Source organism: Doryrhamphus excisus, chromosome 1 (assembly GCF_030265055.1).
Source record: "Doryrhamphus excisus isolate RoL2022-K1 chromosome 1, RoL_Dexc_1.0, whole genome shotgun sequence".
NCBI lineage: Eukaryota > Metazoa > Chordata > Actinopteri > Syngnathiformes > Syngnathidae > Doryrhamphus > Doryrhamphus excisus.
In genome coordinates, this window is record NC_080466.1 from 26,921,759 (window position 1) to 26,942,274 (window position 20,516).

The 20,516-nt window shown below is 39.3% G+C and overlaps 1 protein-coding gene across 8 annotated transcripts in view; it reads right to left on the reverse strand.

Moving 5' to 3' along the window:
• Window positions 1–20,516, reverse strand: part of lama2 (laminin, alpha 2) — a 186,107-nt gene that overhangs the window by 44,025 nt on the left and 121,566 nt on the right. For 6 of the 8 annotated variants that reach the window (XM_058091728.1, XM_058091729.1, XM_058091731.1 and 3 more), the window contains 8 exons: window positions 19,158–19,275; window positions 16,578–16,730; window positions 12,142–12,266; window positions 11,732–11,818; window positions 10,737–10,930; window positions 5,920–6,062; window positions 5,648–5,746; window positions 4,050–4,161 (listed from right to left, as the gene is read on the reverse strand). In XM_058091728.1, the coding sequence (XP_057947711.1) occupies window positions 4,050–4,161; window positions 5,648–5,746; window positions 5,920–6,062; window positions 10,737–10,930; window positions 11,732–11,818; window positions 12,142–12,266; window positions 16,578–16,730; window positions 19,158–19,275 (1,031 nt within the window). The remainder of the gene's footprint in view (window positions 1–4,049; window positions 4,162–5,647; window positions 5,747–5,919; window positions 6,063–10,736; window positions 10,931–11,731; window positions 11,819–12,141; window positions 12,267–16,577; window positions 16,731–19,157; window positions 19,276–20,516) is intronic. The other 2 variants (XM_058091732.1, XM_058091733.1) reach the window with 1 other exon arrangement.

The window sequence follows — 20,516 nt, forward strand, 5'->3', positions numbered from 1 at the left end:
TTCTTACAGCATTCTTGCAGTAAACTTGATCCAAAATGGACAAAAGTTTCCACGTGTATCATTTCACGACCAAACATGAGTTGCCGTTTCCGTCTCCATGTTTTTCTCATTGAGTGAAAATGCTAAATAACCCGCCACGGGGCCAAAAATGAAATGCATATGTGCAGCCAGTATTGCCAGGATGTAGAGGAAGTAAGTTCCATCCTAGCGAAGAACGAAGAAATCAAGGAAGGAAATTTTAAAGAGTGTAAAAAACAAAAAACAAAAAACGCTCTGCAATGATCAAAGATACTGAGAAGTCGCTATGGAGAAGGATTTCCTTTCCAAAAATAACCTTTCCTCCTTCTCCTCCTCTTAGAGGTTCATACATGCCAACCAGAAGGTGGTCTCCCCGAGTGAGACAGTGCTTTTCTTCCTGTCATTCACACACACAACCACACCGAAGACCTGCTGGTAAAGTGTCTCAAAGGTTGGGCAGAAATGGCGATCTCAAGATCAATGATCAAATATTTTAATTTGCACTGACCAATTAAATTACTGGTATATTGACGATATGTATTTTTTTTAGTTTGGTTCGGTTTTGGGGCTGCACGGCGGTCGAGTGGTTAGCGTGCAGACCTCACAGCTAGGAGATCCGGTTTCCTCCCCCATTCCAAAAACATGCTAGGTTAATTGGCAACTCCAAATTGTCCATAGGTATGAATGTGAGTGTGAATGGTTGTTTGTCTATATGTGCCCTGTGATTGGCAGGCCACCAGTCCAGCGTGAAGACAGCTGGGATAGGCTCCAGCACCCCCACGACCCTCGTGAGAATAAGCTCTAGATAAATGAATGAATGAACACTTGATGGAGTACGGTTTCCGAGGTATGATTGGTATTGGACGATTTGCATAAAAAACGGCGCACCGATCGGCGCACCCTAAAAAAAAACATAAACTAGATTGCAGATAGGTTATGTTTACACTGAAAGAACTACAGGTCTCATGATGCGTGGAGTGCAGAAACACAAACTACACTCTAATAACATAAGTTTAATGATGGTGTTTTGATCTGACAAAGATGAAGTAACTTTGATCAAATGTGGAATTACTAAATGAATGGTTGTTTGTCTATATGTGCCCTGTGATTGGCTGGCCACCAGTCCAGGGTGAACCCCGCCTCTCGCTCCATCACCCCTGTGACCCTTGTGAGGATAAGCAGTAGAAAATGAATGAATGAATGAATGAATGGTTTGGTTTTCTAACAATTTGACATTCAAAATGAATTTTTTCAAAATGATCTGGCACCCCCTGGAGGGCACGGCGGCATTAACATTTGCATTTATTGCATAATGGGGCGTCCTGCTCTGTTTGTAGATGAAACATGAAAGATAATTGATTTCATAACACATTTAAAACATGACTCGGTTCTTTGTCTGGAGCCATATTTGCACAGAATCCCGAGCTACTGTTGATGAGCTGGTAATGAGCACTGATTGAAATAACGATGCATGAATCGGTGCTTTTGTTTTGTGTGCGAGGCGAGATCACATATCCATAACCTAATGGATGCGTCATGGCGGCCCATTACTCCATTGCCACGTCCGTAACCGCATCTTATGAAGGCGAGTTGAAACTTTACACTGGTGAATGTTTGTGTGTGTGTGTGTGTGTGGGGGGGTGTGCACGGTGGCGGCAATGCGGGCTTTTCTTCTTCTGATTTCAAATGTAAACATGATGTGATTAGAGCCAAGACAGAAGCAAAGCGCTATCCCGCTAATGAACAGCTGTACTGCATGTGTGTACGCGTGTCACCGAGTCCGCGTGTCACAGCCGTATAATTACACGCTGCGGCTTTAAAAGCCAATTTAACACTTAAAACGTGGATGGAATTGTATTACGGTATCCGGTAAACACCAGCACGCACAAACACACACACACACACAAACACCGAGTGTGTACAGTATTTCCTTGCCTCATTATCCATAAGTGAGGCATTGTATTATCCGTGCACTTCTGCATTAGTGTCTATGTCTTTTGAGTCTATGTGTGTGTGTGTAATAGCCGCTAATTACGCCTCTAATTGCCACTCTCAATCATTCACCGGGAGCCAACGCGCACCTCTCCTCGCGCACACACAGCCGTAATCACGCCGTCATCAGGCAGAGGGCCAGGAAGAGGAAAGTTTCATCACTTTTTTTTTTTGCACCCCAGACAAGCCAGCGTTTTATAAGAGCGGCCATTGGAGCAGCAATCAAGTTTAACTGCGCCATTTCCTGTAAAAGCAGCAGAGACGAGGGTCTTGGACTGTCGTGTAACAGTGGACGTACAAAAACGGAACTGAAATGCCCCCTGAAGTTGAAATAGACAAACTTTTCTTTCAATATGGCTGGTTATGGCGGCCATTTTATATGATTTGGACTCATCTTTCAAGGCACACAAAATATTGTATTATATATACCGTATTTTCTGGACTCTAAGTTGCTCCGGAGTATAAGTCGCACAAGGCCACAAATGCATAATTAGGTAGAAAAAACATACATAAATCGCACAAGGCCAAAAATGCATAATGAGTTGGAAAAACATACATAAGTCGCACTGGAGTTTAAGTTGCATTTTTCGCGAGTACCGTATTTTCTCGACTATAAGTCGCACTAGAGTATAAGTCGCATTTTTTGCGGGTATCGTATTTTCTAGACTATAAGTCGCTCCCGGAGTATAAGTCGCACAAAGCCAAAAATGCATAATTATGTAGAAAAAAACATACATAAGTCGCACTGGAGTTTAAGTCGCATTTTTTGCGAGTACCATATTTTCTAGACTATAAGTCGCTCCAGAGTATAAGTCGCACAAGGCCAAAAATGCATAATTAGGTAGAAAAAACATACATAAGTCGCACCAGCCCAAAAATGCATAATTAGGTAGAAAAAAAACATACATAAGTCGCACTAGAGTATAAGTCGCATTTTTTGCGGGTACCGTATTTTCTGGACTATAAGTCGCTCCGGAGTATAAGTCGCACAAGGCCAAAAATGCATAATTAGGTAGAAAAAAACATACATAAGTCGCACTGGAGTTTAAGTCGCATTTTTTGCAAGTACCGTATTTTCTAGACTATAAGTCGCTCTGGAGTATAAGTCGCACAAGGCCAAAAATGCATAATTAGGTAGAAAAAAAAATAAGTCGCACTGGAGTACAAGTCGCATTGTGGGTAATTACATCATAGTGTAAATTATATCATAGTGTATAGACTGGTCATATATTTAATCTCATTTCATATTATCTGCAAACTGTATTTGTATATACGTAACTCTGTACTCTGATTCTGTACCCTTGCTGCTGTGCAATGCATTTCTCCACTGAGAGACAAATAAAGGCATATGTTATCTTATCTTATCAGTCGCACAAGGCCAAAAATGTATAATTAGGTAAAAAAAAAAAAACATACATGACTTTTTACTTTTTAAATTTATTTTTGGATTTTATTTTTGTACTATATTTTATCTAATTTTATTTTATTTTATCGGTTTTATGTTATTTTATTCAAATTTACTATACTGGATTGGATGTGTTCACATCTCCCTACGATGTGTAACCTTCTGCACGCTACACTCCTCAACGATCTCCCACTTCCTACTTCCTGTCATGTGAGATTCCTCATTGAAATGATCCCTGGTGTCAAATGCATGTTTTTATGGCTTAAGAGTACTCTGAAAAGTTGCACCTCACCTCTTAAACATAAAAAAACCTCTAAATATGTCTTTAGGATGGGGTGTTCCAATCTGTTCCAGATTATAAAGACGTAGAAAAACGTCTTTAGGATGGAATGAGTTAAGACAAGAACATTATTTGGCAAATAAATAATTTCCAAACCCTGAAAATGTGACGATCCAAGCACAAACGGGCAACTTGTTTACAGCTCCTCATTAAGAAGTGCAGGTGTACCTAATGAGGTGGCCCTGGAGTGCATAGCATAACCCAATACGGAGACAGCGGAGCGTGAAATGCAGTCATCCCTGCACAACAGAGCCAATTCATGGCAGCCAGGTGATGGCCGTTGACGTGTGCTACCTTGAGCTCCCAGCAGCGTGTCCCGGATGAACTTCTCCAGGTCCTCGGCTCGCTTCTGAATTCTGTCAGCATCGTCTTCCACCTGTTCCCCGTCGGCGGACACCTTAGTGGCCTGTACACAACACGCGTGAAAACAGCAAACATGATGAATTAGTGACGACTTATCGACTTTTACACGTCAAATAAAGATTGACAGACATGCATCAATATTTTAGGTTGTGTATGTTCACTATGTCTCACTTCTCAGCTTTGTGGTTATTGTCAACATCCACGCTGTCATGCCTCGACATGCATGGATTATGGACAGAAAAACACAAAGTACAACACAAAAGGAACATGAGGAATGAATCAGTGATGAAACAAACACAAGCCACACATGCAGAGCAATAATAATAATATTTACTATTATTATTATCATCATCATTACATATATGGTCATATCACCTCGTACTTCGGTACATGATAAAAAAATAAAATAAAATAAAAAAATAATTAAAAAAAACGTAAACTATATTAGGAAAGCAGGAAGTGAACAAATGTAACAGTTACTGATTGTAAAAGTACCAGATGGAGGGGTAGGATTTAGTAAGCTTTGTTTCTTCCTACTCCTTTTGGACATGTGGAACTGGGAACTGATTATGCACTCAAGCGTAATCTGAAGCATGTTCAAGTGAAATTAAACCATTACCATATATATATTATTATTATTATTATTATTATTATTATTATTATTATTATTATTATTATTATTATTATTATTATTATTATTATTATTATTACTATTATTATTATTATTATTATTATTATTGTTATCATCATCATTAATATTATTATCATTATTATTACTATTGTTATTATTATTATCATTATTATCATTATTATTATCATTATTATCATTATTACTATTATTGCTATTATTGTCACTATTATTACTATTATTACTATTATTATTATTATTACTATTATTTCTATTACTATTATTACTATTATTATTACTATTACTATTATTACTATTGTTATTATTATTATTATTACTATTATATTATTATTATTATTATTACTATGACTATTATTATCATTATTATTATTATTAAGGAAGTAATTATTGATGGTATTCAACAGGATCATGCCCTGTCATCCATCATGCTGCATGTGTGTGAATGAGCATAACAGTGAAAGCATGCTTGTGTACATTTTTGACATCCGTTTTCTATGCCGCTTATCCTATGCTGGAGCCTATCCCAGCTGTGTAAATGCGGGTTCCAAGCTGAGGCGGCTATTGCTAGACAGCTATTTGTGCTTGAACTGCTGTGTTTGTCAAAGAGTACAGAATCCGTCCTGCATTTGTCTCGAGAGCCAGCTTTGTTTTCTTGCTGCAACTCTTGTTGTACAAGTGCTTTCACTTGTTTATCTTAACATTCTTTCCACACACTGCAAGTAAGTGCCTTAAACTATGATCTCAATGCCTGCCAAAGAACGTTTTCTCCATGCTGCGATGGCGAGACAGAGACAAAGGGGATGAAAGGAAGCTCGGGAGCATCAAGAAAGCAGACAAACCGACTCAAGCCAGGCCAAAAGCTCCGCTAAATGATGTGTACCCTGCTGTGGAGTTGGTCCATCTCAGCAACCAGTGATCCCAGGTTGGAGTCAGCCAGCTGCAGTAATCTCTCCGGGGCTTTCTGAGGCGACAGCATGTGCTGCGGGAATGAAAAGGAGACGTGAAGGAGGTATAACAGACAACTGACGTCTGACACGGGGCTCAAGCTTTTGACCCGCTTCGAAGCTCAGGGAAGCACAGCACAGGAATAAAATCCAACTAAAGAATGCCTTGCTCGTGTTTTCATGGTGTTTAGAAAGCCATAAAAAGTACCTTGAGTTCTTCAGTCATGTTCTCAAAGCGGTACAGGATCTTATACGGGGGTGGCAGGGGTGTAGTCAGGGTGACGTCAGTGATGATGCGATACAGGCGGTCCATGTCACTGATCAACAAACCCGAGCACTCGTCGTCACACGCTGTGGACAAACACACCAAAGTCAATATCAGATCAGCACATTACAAACATGTTGTTTTAATTACAAGAAAAAAATATAGCTAGGTGCTTATTCGTCTATTGGAAAGCAGATGATAATTCATGCATTTATTCCCCATATTTTTACCCAATTTTCAACTTTAATCATAATGTGGAGGGCATGAGAAAGTGGAAAGTGGCCCTGATAGTTCTTAGCAGGCCTAACGTTCCTCCAGTTACAACTCATCACCTATTGAACATGAGATGTTGCCTATCAGGGCATGGATTGCTGCTTTAGAGCAATGATCCCCAAAGTGTGAGGCGCGGCCCCGTGGTGGGCCGTGGTGGGACTGCAGGTGGGCCATGAGAGGTCATTAAAAATATGATTCATTTTTGCAAATATTATTTAAAATATTAATTATTATAAAATAATAATTATATTATAAAATATAAATTATTTAAAATAAGTATCAAATATATATATATATATATATATAATAAATAGAATAATAATAAATATAATAATATATTAAAATATTATTTTTATTGTAAAAATATTTTTGCACGATTGAAAAAACATTTATAGGCCTAAGTAATAACCTATTGAGTGTTATTGACCTGTCACAATATTTCAGGAACCTTATATAGTTTATGATAGGAACGGAGCTCTCTGGTCATCATTCCAGTTTTGGATGTAGTTATGAAAAGTTTGAGAATTAATTCGATTAAATGTTTGGGCTTCCTTTATCCCCCTGCTTTCATTTCTATCCTGCATTTTTAAAATAAAAATAAAAATAAAAATAAAAATAAAAATAAAAATAAAAATAAAAATAAAAATAAAAATAAAAATAAAAATAAAAATAAAAATAAAAATAAAAATAAAAATAAAAATAAAAATAAAAATAAAAATAAAAATAAAAATAAAAATAAAAATAAAAATAAAAATAAAAATAAAAATAAAAATAAAAATAAAAATAAAAATAAAAATAAAAATAAAAATAAAAATAAAAATGTTGCCTATGTACTGTTTATAGGACTGCGGACATTTTTTAGATTTTCAAGAGGGCCCTGAGTTGATCAAGTTTGGGAACCCCTGCTTTAGAGAGTAGATGGTTTACCAATGATCAGATTTATGATTGTACTTCTGGCTAACACAGTGTCACAACCTTTTGGAACCCCCCCATGAGACCCCCCCATCAGTTGAAAGTCTGCATCAGTTGAGCCCCTCGGTGTGTGTGATAGCACAGCACACAGAGGTAAAAAAAAAAAAAGTACTTGTTACGAGCGCACACTGCAGGCTGGGAATTCACATAAACTGCACACCAGGGGATTCAGACACATGCAGTGCAGTGTGTGTGTGTGTATGTGTGTAGAAATCGTCTTCCCTTCCATAGAGCCAGGGGCTGATTTATTGCTGAAATTAAAATTTCTGACAAGGGAAATCAAAGACAAATTCAACCGAAACACTTTCTACTCTATCAATCTCTGACAGAACCAGAGCGCACACGCACACGCACACGCACACGCACACGCACACGCACACGCACACACACACACATATATATATATATATATATATATATATATATATAAATAAATCATACACTAAAATGGTCAACTGATATAACAACTAATCTCTTAATTTAATATGATGAGTTTAAGGACTAGGAAATCCATGTGTCATTTTTAGCCACAGATTCATGGACACACATTGTAGCTGTATATATAAGATATGATAAGTGTATCATATCTGTATTTTAACACATAACATACGGCTACATAATGCGACATGGTTGCCGATTATTTACCTTCATGTGAGCTGCTGGTTTGGATGTCATTTAAATGTCTGCCAAGTCGCTTTGTATTCACATCGCGCCTACGTCAGGTTAGGCTATGGGAATCATTTTATTGGACAAATTAAATATTTCGAGTGCAGTGGCCCGGAGGTCTTTAAAAAAAGTGGCGTCTGGATAGACCTCATTTAAAAACATTACCATGAATGCAAATTGAAGAGAGACAGTAAAACTGTTTTGTTTTAAATTTCACATTAATAGTTTGGACTTTTTATGGTTTCATACAGCGGAACGTCTAAAGTCAAAAGCAGCTGAGGTTGCACCAGGGGCATCACTAGGTTCTGATGACAGGGGGGGCTTAGCCCCCTGGAGCTGCATAGGATATAAATGAATGTAGTAGACATTCAAAAAAAAATTTAAAAATTTAAAAAATCCAAAAACCAAATAAGGAACAAGAACCGGAATATAACTTTCCCACTTTTGGACAGATTTAGTAGAGATACTCAATTGTTTTAGGCCACCATTAAATGTACACAAGTACACACAATCTACACTGCAAAAAAAAAACGCTGCTCAAGCTCTGCAACCATTCTGTCCAGTGGACAGTGATCAATTATATAATATATAATATAATAATCATTATTATATTATTAATTAGCCTATTATTATTACTATCATCATTATTTTTCTTCTGATTATTACTACTACTAGTAGTATGTTAGTATTAGTCATAAAATTTGTCAGTGATTTTTTTTTTGTAAAAAAAAAAAAATAATAATTTGTGACAGCAAGCCCGTTGCCCCCTCACCTCCAGACCATAACAAGTCCTAATGGGTCACACGGGTTTGCTGATTTATTTTTTGTAAAAAAAAAAATGGCATGTTCGTAAGCCCCCCTAAATAATTTGATATTTTTAATTGATTTTTAAAATAGTAAAAAAAAAAATAAATTGATTCAAAAAATCTATAAAAAATATTTTAAAAATCAAATAAAAATTCATTCATTTGAATGAATTTTTAATTGATTTTTAAAATTCAATTCAAAAAATCTATAATTGTAAATATAATTATAAATATATAAATATATAATATAATAAATTTATTTATAATTATAAATAAATTATCTATAAATCTATAATTAAAAATTCATTGAAATGAATGAATTTTTAATTGATTTTTAAAAGATTTTTTTATAGATTTTTTAAATCATTTTTTTATTTATTTTAAAAATCTATTAAAAATATCAAATTATTTAGGGGGGCTTAAGAACATGCCATAAAATAGGCCCAATGACACCACTGGGTTGTACAATTAAAAATAGACGCCTCCAGCGTCGCAAAGCCATCAAACAATTGACAAGTGAAAGGATAACTTTTGCTAGCGATATTAGCACATTACCGCTGAGTTTATCCATCATCAGAATAATAAATATAACAATCGCATCCCCGTGTGTAGCTGTTATTACTGTATGCTTTCATCGCTGGTCATTGTTTGTTGACTACACAATTTTTGTGAAAAATGATCGAGATGTTACTTCAATCGCCATTGTTCAGTACTACTAGACAGGAAGCTAAATAGCTAGTCAACGTGTGTTTGCTCACGCTGAAACGTTTAATCAGTGAACTGTGAGTCACACAAGCCTCAAAAGCGGGTGTCAAGTACACACGCACACGCACACGCACACGCACACGCACACACACACACATATATATATATATATATATATATATATATATATATATAAATAAATCATACACTAAAATGGTCAACTGATATAACAACTAATCTCTTAATTTAATATGATGAGTTTAAGGACTAGGAAATCCATGTGTCATTTTTAGCCACAGATTCATGGACACACATTGTAGCTGTATATATAAGATATGATAAGTGTATCATATCTGTATTTTAACACATAACATACGGCTACATAATGCGACATGGTTGCCGATTATTTACCTTCATGTGAGCTGCTGGTTTGGATGTCATTTAAATGTCTGCCAAGTCGCTTTGTATTCACATCGCGCCTACGTCAGGTTAGGCTATGGGAATCATTTTATTGGACAAATTAAATATTTCGAGTGCAGTGGCCCGGAGGTCTTTAAAAAAAGTGGCGTCTGGATAGACCTCATTTAAAAACATTACCATGAATGCAAATTGAAGAGAGACAGTAAAACTGTAAAACTAGTAAAACTGGGCTACGGGTTTGCTGTCAGGCTGCGCTCGAGCACTTGCACAGCTAACGCATGAACACACACTTTGCACCTGAACACATCAAGCAATCACCTCTGCGACCAGCTAGCAGCCATTTCACATCAGCATCTGTCTTACACACCCCCCCCCCCCCCCCCCCCCCACACACACCTACATCCAGACATACTAATGGTACCAAATTGGCCCCGCCATTATGATCATATTACGTTTAAATTAGCTCCAAATGACATTGAAATTATTGTCTAAATGACTGGAATTTCAATTCTGCCACGGACCACCCCCCCGTCTCCCAGGGCAACGGGCAAAGGTACTCATTTGCACTTGTTTGCGAAAAAATAAAATCAAAATGGTAACATTGTGCTCAGTGGTTGGCCCCCACAGAGAATAGATTGGAGTGGAAGAAAGCGAGACATGGAGTACGCCCGTGTTGCAATTTGGGATTTCGGGTTGGCTTTGGTTGTTGGAGACCAGCCAAAGAGAATTTTAGGATTATTTGACTCTCAATTAGTCATATTTCAAGTGAGGCCACTAAGATGTTTGCACTGACTTAGACAAGATGGCCGACCGAGAGGTTGGCCATTCTAATTCACTACTGTATGCTCTCCATATAAGACGGTAAGATAGAGATAGAGGACGTGTAAGAAGGTGTGTATTCTGTGTGTTAGTCCTTACAGATGATCCCAGATGGTCCACACACATGCCTGTCCATGCACTGGTCACATGACCTCCCAGACACCCCGACCTTGCACCGGCATTGGCCAGTCACAGGGTCACACGGTCCAGGCAACGCCCCCCAGGAGGAACACTTACACTCCTCGCATCGACCACCAGGCATCCGGGGGTTGCCATGGTAACCAGTGGAACATCTGGACAACAGGAAGAAAACAAGGCGTTTCTTACAGGAGCTTAATGGCAACGCTGACATTTATTATTATTTAATTATTATTATTTTTTTTTTTTTCAATGCTGACATTTAATGTTCAAGGAAGTCAACATATCGACACCCACCAGGCAAAAAAAGGCTTCGCTACACATCTTAAAATAAGGTCTGAAAGCTGCCATATCCCATTTATTACATGGACTGTATTACTATGACTCACAAAGGCACAATAATAATAATAATTCATTCATTCATTTTCTACCGCTTTTTCCTCATGAGGGTCGTGGGGGTGCTGGAGCCTATCCCAGCTGTCTTCGGGAGAGAGGCGGGGTACACCCTGGACTGGTGGCCAGCCAATCACAGGGCACATATAGTCAAACAACCATTCACACTCACATTCATACCTATGGACAATTTGGAGTGGCCGATTAACCTAGCATGTTTTTGGAATGTGGGAGGAAACCGGAGGGTGGCCGAGGGTGGAATCGAACCCTGGTCCTCCTAGCTGTGAGGTCTGAGCGCTAACCACTAGGCCACCGTGACGGCTGACATTTATTATTATTTTCTTTTTTTTTTTCAATGCTGACATTTAATGTTCAAGGAAGTCCCCATGTCGACACCCACCAGGAAAAAAAGGCTTCGCTACACATCTTAAAATAAGGTCTGAAAGCAGCCATATCCCATTCATTACATGGACTGTACCACTATGACTCACACAGGAACAATAATAATAATAATAATAATAGTAATAATACAGAAAGAATTATAATATGTTATTGTTGCTGACCTGTCACAGTATTTTCCCTCGTATCCCTCAGGACAGGCCGTGCATCTGTAGTCGTCGAAGCCGTCAGCTACGCACAAAGGACTAAAACTACACAAAGACATTTCACAACATCAGTGTGGAAAATTAATTCGGTAACGACAATTTCAGCTTCGACAATATTTCCTCAAAGTGTGGCGGGGGGGTGTTTATTGATTCTACTGCAGGGAGAAGAAGGCTCACAGCCATGGACGTGCTAACCACATTAGCACCCTGCTATTGCGTGATTGTTATTAAAATGAATGAAGCAAATTGAATAGAATCATTAGGCTAAAGTGTAATGTCACAGTCTAAGGCATTGCAAGCGCCTATCACAGCATGTATACAGTATTTACACAAAGACCATGTAGTTTGTAAAGGAAGACAGCATGTACTTGTTTCCAGGGTAGGTGAGGGGGCAGGCGCAAGGTTTGCAGTCATCAGGGGATCCTCGGACCACGCCGTAGAATCCTGGAGCACAACGCTCGCAATGATCGCCCTCCGTGTTGTCTTGACAGTACTTTACAGCACCCACACAAAAAAAAAACAGAATATTACCCTATTTTGCCGACTACATGTACATAAGTCGCACTTTGTTTATAGTTACCGTATTTTCTGGACTATAAGTCGCTCCCGGACTATAAGTCGAATAAGGCCCAAAATGCATAATTAGGTAGAAAAAACATACATAAGTCGCACAAAGCCAAAAATGCATAATTATGTCGAAAAAACATACAGAAGTCGCACTGGAGTATAAATTGCATTTTTTTCCAAGTACCGTATTTTCTAGACTATAAGTTGCTCCGGAGTATAAATTGCACAAGGCCAAAAATGCATAATTAGGTAGAAAAAAACATACATAAGTCGCACTGGAGTATAAGTCGCACAATGCCAAAAATGCATAATTAGGTAGAAAACAGCATACATAAGTCGCACTGGAGTATAAATTGCATTTTTTGCGAGTACCGTATTTTCTAGACTATAAGAGTATAAATCGCACAAGGCCAAAAATGCATAATTAGGTAGAAAAAACATACATAAGTCACACTGGAGTATAAGTCGCACAAGGCCAAAAATGCTTAATTACGTAGAAAAAACATACATAAGTCGCACTGGAGTATAAATTGCATTTTTTGCGAGTACCGTATTTTCTAGACTATAAGTCGCTCCGGAGTATAAATCGCACAAGGCCAAAAATGCATAATTAGGTAGAAAACACATACATAAGTCGCACTGGAGTATAAGGCGCACAAGGCCAAAAATGCATAATTAGGTAGAAAAAAACATACATAAGTCGCACTGGAGTATAAATTGCATTTTTTGCAAGTACCATATTTTCTAGACCAGGGGTGCTCACACTTTTTCAGCATGCGAGCTACTTTTAAAATGACAGAGTCAAAATGATCTACCCACTACAAAAATGCAAAACTCTATCTATTTATTTTCAAATGTATTGAGGATTATTTGTACGTACAATGTATGTTGATGTACCTTACATAACCAAATGAGCCAATATTGCAAAACACACATAATTAACTATTAACATTTTTTGTAATTACCTGAGTTTACTTTGATGACTTGCACTGAATTGAACCAGCCAGGGATGCATAGTCCGGACAGTAGCTGCTGATAGCCAGCCTCAAGCACACTTCCAAATGTTTATCAGTCATGGATAATATCCGTATCATAATATCCGTATAATATTCCATATCCGTATGGAAGTGATGTGTTTTTTGCCTTTTTACTTGGTCCAGTTTTCAGCTCCTTCACTCATTTTAGTGACCATAAACTTTAGCGAGGGCTTAAAATCTCGCAATTCGCCGACTAGCTTAGCACTTTGCATCGTTGTTTACGCATGAGCGGTGACCTAAAGGTCAAAATTCAGTTGTCATCTGACTGGTTGTCCTGTATGTCAATCAAGTAACGGGGATGGATGATAGGCTGACATCGTAAGTTCTGCTGCACTTAGAGACGTTGTTTGATTTGATTGGTCGCCCGAAGGGCAACATTCAGTTGTCATCTGAATGGCTGCCCTGTATATCAATCAAGTGACGACATTGATGCTGGGATATTTTTTTAATGTCACGCCGCGATCGACCAGCGATCGACCAGTACCACCTCCGCGATCGACCGGTAGCTCGCGATCGACTTAATGAGCACCCCTGTTCTAGACTATAAGTCGCTCTGGAGTATAAGTCCCACAAGACCAAAAATGCATAATTAGGTAGAAAAAAATACATTAGTCGCACTGGAGTATAAGTCACATTTTTTGCGGGTAATTTATTTTACAAATATTTGACCACAACAGACATTACGTCCTCTTGGAAGGCAAATTCTACCAATAAAAGAATAGAGAACAGGCTGAATAGGTGTAAGATATGCTAACACAATGGTTATTCAGCTACACAAAAAATAAACATGAACAAAAAAGGTGTCCAGTGTTTATGGAACATAAACACTTTTTTTTCATTTATAAGTCGCTCTGGAGTATAGTAAGTCGCAGGAACAGCCAACCTTTGGAAAAAAAAGTGCGACTTATAGTCCGGAAAATACAGTAGTTTAGCTGGTCCTGCAACTTGTAGTCAGGCAGAATTTATATATCAAAATATCTCAACGTGTTTTTAATCTTAATTTCGATGCTGGCTTCAAAATAGATGAGAGACAAGAGCAGGTCTTTGAATGAGAGGTACCATTTAAGAAAACCACAAATCAATACAACCTGAACAGATGGCTTCAAGAGAAAACGTCTGACTATTCATGCTGAAATGTGACTTAATATAGATAACAACTTATCATCTTCTTCAATGAAGGACAAATTTAGATGTCTAGACACACAAACTTATTTGAGTGAGGTGATAAATAAGGAGGACTTGTTTTGGAGCCAAAAGGCTTATAATCTTGGAGCAGATTATTATAGGAAGTTTGTGTAACACTAATAGTAATAATTGAATAATAATTAGTAAATAAAAACTAATAATAATTAGTAAAATCAGATGGAATAATGACAATAAAACATGTAATAAGCACAATAAACAATCATATTTTTCTGACATAATTCATACTGACTGACATGAAGGAGTCTGTCACTCAGTGATGTGGGATTAGATCGAGAGCTCGGTGAACCTATTTACCGGTAACTTGCTTTTTTGGACTCACTGTCTTATTATGTTAATTTAGCCTATTGATCCTCTCAGGTATGTTTGATCTGATATTGGGCACCATGAACGTAGCAGACATCTGTTCAGCTTGATGTTCTGTGTGCTACTTTTCATTCTGAATTTTGTGAAAAGAATTTTGGGAGTGGTGATCTAACTGTCATTATATTTTGAATAGCTTACTTTTATGAGCAGTTATGATTTCATACACCATACCCTACACAAAATGCATATTTGTGTTATTTACCGGTGAGGTGTTAGGTGTTCCTAATATTGTGGTTTTCATCCAAACACCTAGGCTCACTTTCTACGTGGCTGCTTTGTTTGTTGAAATAAGAACTTCAATCAGTTGTAACAGGAAGTAGCCTCTTAACGAGGCAAGTCATTTCCATTAACTTCCTGTGTTCCTCGTTACTGCTAATTATCTCAGAAACAAACTCGTTTAGCGTTTTCAATTTGGCCAACTCGGTTAGAAAATGGTAATGACGCTGTTATGGAAAAGCACAATGAAATTGAGCAAAGGAAAAAATGGCTGTGGGGCACAAGAGAGATTTTTTTTTGGAAATAGCAAAAAGAAGGAAAAACAAGGATGATAAGAAGGCCAGTAAAAGTAAATTTGGGATGGAGAAAAGGGATGTATTTAGGGTTCGGAGATAGGGTGGATGGAGTTTTAAGAAAAAACAACTATACTATCAAGTACGCGCACAGACATGTTAAAATGTATAAATTAACTAAGAACATCGAACTAACGAGTTATTTAGTTCATGTTTTGCACTTTATTAAGTCCCCAAAAGACGGTGCGCCAATGAAAAGGAAAGCCATCAGCATGGAAGTGAAAATAAGCATCGTAAGAGAGGTTATTCATTCATTTTCTATCGCTTTTCCTCACGAGGGTCGCGGGGGGTGCTGGAGCCTATTCCAGCTGTCTTCGGGCGAGAGGCGGGGTACACCCCGGACTGGTGGCCAGCCAATCACAGGGCACATATAGACAAACAACCATTCACACTCACATTCATACCTATGGACAATTTGGCCAATTAACCTAGCATGTTTTTGGAATGTGGGAGGAAACCGGAGTACCCGGAGAAAACCCACGCATGCACAGGGAGAACATGCAAACTCCACACAGAGATGGCCGAGGGTGGGATTGAACCCAGGTCTCCTAGCTGTGAGGTTTGCGTGCTAACCACTCGAGCCCCAAATAAAGGTTACTGAATGCTAATTAATGCTATAGGGGTCATGGATTCCATGCGCTGTTACAAAGTCATCTGGGAGAAAAGGAGGTTATCGTTCCAAACTAACCCGGGATGATATTTTATCTTATTATTGCTGCATTTGTGTTCTATGTACAGTGTACAAGGTATAAGTTGCGACTTATGTACACTCTTTATGAGGGTAATGACTAATGTTATTGTTGCTGTTTACACTTTGACTTCATTTTGCGTCCAAATGAAGTTGCATCTCCTCTTCGCTTGAAGTCGCTTTGGGCCACGTTCAGGAGAGGAGACATTATATGAAATATGAATACGCCAGGCTTGTTAATTACGGCAAGGCTAATTAAACTTCCTTTCTGTGTCTCTTCCAGAAGCTACCTGGCATATGTCGGCATGATGCTTCTCACGACGGAGCGTCGCCTCACTCTTGCTCACGTACACACACATAGAGTGGAACTCTACCTGGCATATGGACGTGTCAGGGTCACAGGTGGTTGAGTGGCCGCTGCACTGGCATTGAACACAGCTGCCCATGCCCGCAGCAGTGGGAGCTCTGGAGGCTGGAGCAGATGAATGCGAGCCACTGCGGAGACGGTAGAAGCCCGCTGCACACTCCTGACCAGATGAAGCAGAGCCAGATAACATGAAAAGGTTTAATAAAGCGGCGGCGGGAGATATGCATGGGCCTTTTTTATGTGAACATGTATTCCCACAATCATAATAAAACGGGAATGATAATGGAAGCCACACAGAGCGGCAACAACAGCACTCATGGACTCATAATTATCCCAAATTGCTATTTCTCAAGGCGACTGTTGACCTCGCTCTTTCACACACATACAGCCAATTAAGGGTTATTCCCCTCAGTAACTTTTCAACACACACACACACACACACACACACAAGAAAGGTAACTCTCCCTACCTTGTGTGTTCAGCAATAATTAATGAAGTCCATTTAAAAAGCCATCTGCTCCCTCTGCTAGCGCTTAACGCCCGTTTTAGAAATACTTTAATAACGACAGCAGCTACAAATAGGATGCCCATCTGTTGGCAAACAAAAACTTTCTTAAGTTTCGCTACTCTTTATTATTTGCCTTCCGTTTGGCACTCTGTCAGGCAATCAAGATGGATGCTCGGCTGCACTCTGAGTAACCAGCAGCAGAGTAATACAGTTGGAAGAAAAAAAAAAACAAAAAAAAACCCCAAACATAGTTACAAGTTTTGCCGGCACGGCTAAATTGACGACTCCGAGGTTCCATCACCTTGTGGAATTGGAGCTGTTGCTTCTGTGCATCATAACCTCTTTCTCAAAAAAATTCTCATTAAAACTAAAGATTGGCTCACTCCGCTTTCTCCGCTTTCTGTGGCTTAAGAGCTGAAGGTGAATTGCTTTGACAAAAATGACAATGGAGTAGAGGAGGCGCACAGAAAGGTCGAAATCCTCAGCTCAGCAAAGCAAAACAAAGTCGGCGGTATCACTTGGTCATTCTGTTGAGCTGCAGAATTACTAGCACGTGTGCAAGTATGTGTACATGTTTTTCGGAGGTGCAGCAGCTTGGAAAAATAAAGAAAACCTAACCCAAAATCAGTTGATCTACGTTCCTCCCCTCACCTATGGTCATGAGTTTTCGGTGGTGACGGAATGGAGAAGATCGTGGGTACAAATGGCTGAAATGAGTTTTTCTCCCTTAGAGATAAGGTGACAAGGACAGTCGTCCAGGAAAAACCCGGAGTAGAACCGGGATCCAGACCCAGGACATGTTAGTGAGAGTAGGTCTGGGAACACCTCAAGATCTGCTAGGACATTCATTCATTCATTTTCTACTGCTTATCTTCACGAGGGTCACGGGGGTGCTGGAGCCTATCCCAGCTGTCTTCAGGCGAGAGGCGGGGTACACCCTGGACTGGTGGCCAGCCAATCACAGGGCACATATAGACAAACAACCATTCACACTCACATTCATACCTATGGACAATTTGGAGTCGCTAATTAACCTACCATGTTTTTGGAAAAACATTTTTGGAACTCCACACAGAGATGGAATTGAATTCGGGTCTCCTAGCTGTGTGCCCTGCATGCTAACCACTCATCCGCCATGCAGATATGGCTACTATATTGGGTAATACATGTGTAAAGGTGACTATAGGAATGTTATTTCATGGCTAGAGAGCTCTAATAACTTATTTAGAAGGTTGTAAAGAGGTTTTCTATGCTCTATGACAATATTCAATTTATATATAAGGAATCCTACTTCTCGGAAATTCACTTATCGCGGTTGGGTCTGGAACCGATTAACCGCGATCATCGTATTCACAAATGGAGGTGTTATGGGATGGGATGGAAACATGGAAGGCAACAAAACAATGTTGGTATTCATTCATTCATTCATTTTCTACCGCTTATCCTCACGAGGGTCACGGGGGTGCTGGAGCCTATCCCAGCTGTCTTCAGGCGAGAGGCGGGGTACACCCTGGACTGGTGGCCAGCCAATCACAGGGGACATATAGACAAACAACCATTCACACTCACATTCATACCTATGGACAATTTGGAGTGGCCAATTAACCTAGCATGTTTTTGGAATGGGGGAGGAAACCGGAGTACCCGGAGATTGAACTGAGATTGGCGGGATTGAACTCGGGTCTCCTGGCTGTGAGGCCTGCTCGGACAATGCTTCTCAATTATTTGCTGTCATGGCGGTCGGAAGGATCGGAGGAAGTAACCGAGGAGAGGTTTGGACTTCGTTGCTTAGACTGCCGCTGCCAGAGGAAGATGTATGGATGTGTAGCTACCCAGCATGCCTTTTGGGTTCTACATTTGAATAAAATAGTATTGTTTTGCATGCAGATTAGTGTGTAAATGATACCCGAGTCATGTGTGTGGTGTGGTGATATTGTGTGCTCCACATGTTATGTTTTGTGTTTACTTTTCTATTATGATCGCATACCAGAAGGGTCATTTAAACGTTCAAAACCCTTACTGCAAGTCTTAACTGGCGTTAAGAGCATGTGTGTTTGTTTGGGTTGGTTGTGAACGCACCTCACAGGACAGTCCGGAATATCCACTTGGGCAGGCACACTTTTCGATTTGATTGGCCTTCTCACTCTCCTTGGTGGGGGTGCCTTCTTCCGCCACAGTCAGACTGATCTCTGAAATACTAAGACGGGATAATACATGTTCTTTAATATTTATTCTAAATTATTTGTACAAATTACTGTTTACGCTGTTTACATTGTTCATATTTGATGTCATCTATTTATTCTCCACATTAGTATTTATTATTATACGGGAGCCAGGCAACGACATTTCGTTGGCAATTTCACTGCTGTGTTATTTTGCAATGACAATAAAGAGTCCATCCATCCATCCATCCATCCATATACCCATCCATCCATCCATATACCCATCCATCCATCCATATACCCATCCATCCATCCATATACCCATATACCCATCCATCCATCCATATACCCATCCATCCATCCATCCATCCATATACCCATCCATCCATCCATCCATATACCCATCCAACCATATACCCATCCATCCATCCATATACCCATTCATATACCCATCCATCCATATACCCATCCATCCATCCATATACCCATCCATATACCCATCCATCCATCCATATACCCATCCATCCATCCATATACCCATCCATCCATCCATATACCCATATACCCATCCATCCATCCATCCATCCATATACCCATCCATCCATCCATCCATCCATATACCCATCCATCCATCCATATACCCATCCATCCATCCATATACCCATCCATCCATCCATATACCCATATACCCATCCATCCATCCATCCATCCATATACCCATCCATCCATCCATATACCCATCCATCCATCCATATACCCATCCATCCATCCATCCATCCATATACCCATCCAACCATATACCCATCCATCCATCCATATACCCATTCATATACCCATCCATATACCCATTCATATACCCATCCATCCATATACCCATCCATCCATCCATATACCCATCCATATACCCATCCATCCATCCATCTACCCATCCATATACCCATCCATCCATCCATCCATCTACCCATCCATATACCCATCCATCCATCCATCCATCTACCCATCCATATACCCATCTACCCATCCATATACCCATCCATCCATCCATATACCCATCCATCCATCCATATACCCATCCATCCATCCATATACCCATCCATCCATCCATCCATCCATATACCCATCCATCCATCCATCCATATACCCATTCATATACCCATCCATCCATCCATCCATCCATATACCCATCCATCCATCCATCCACCATCCATATACCCATCCATCCATCCATATACCCATCCATCCATCCATATACCCATATACCCATCCATCCATCCAT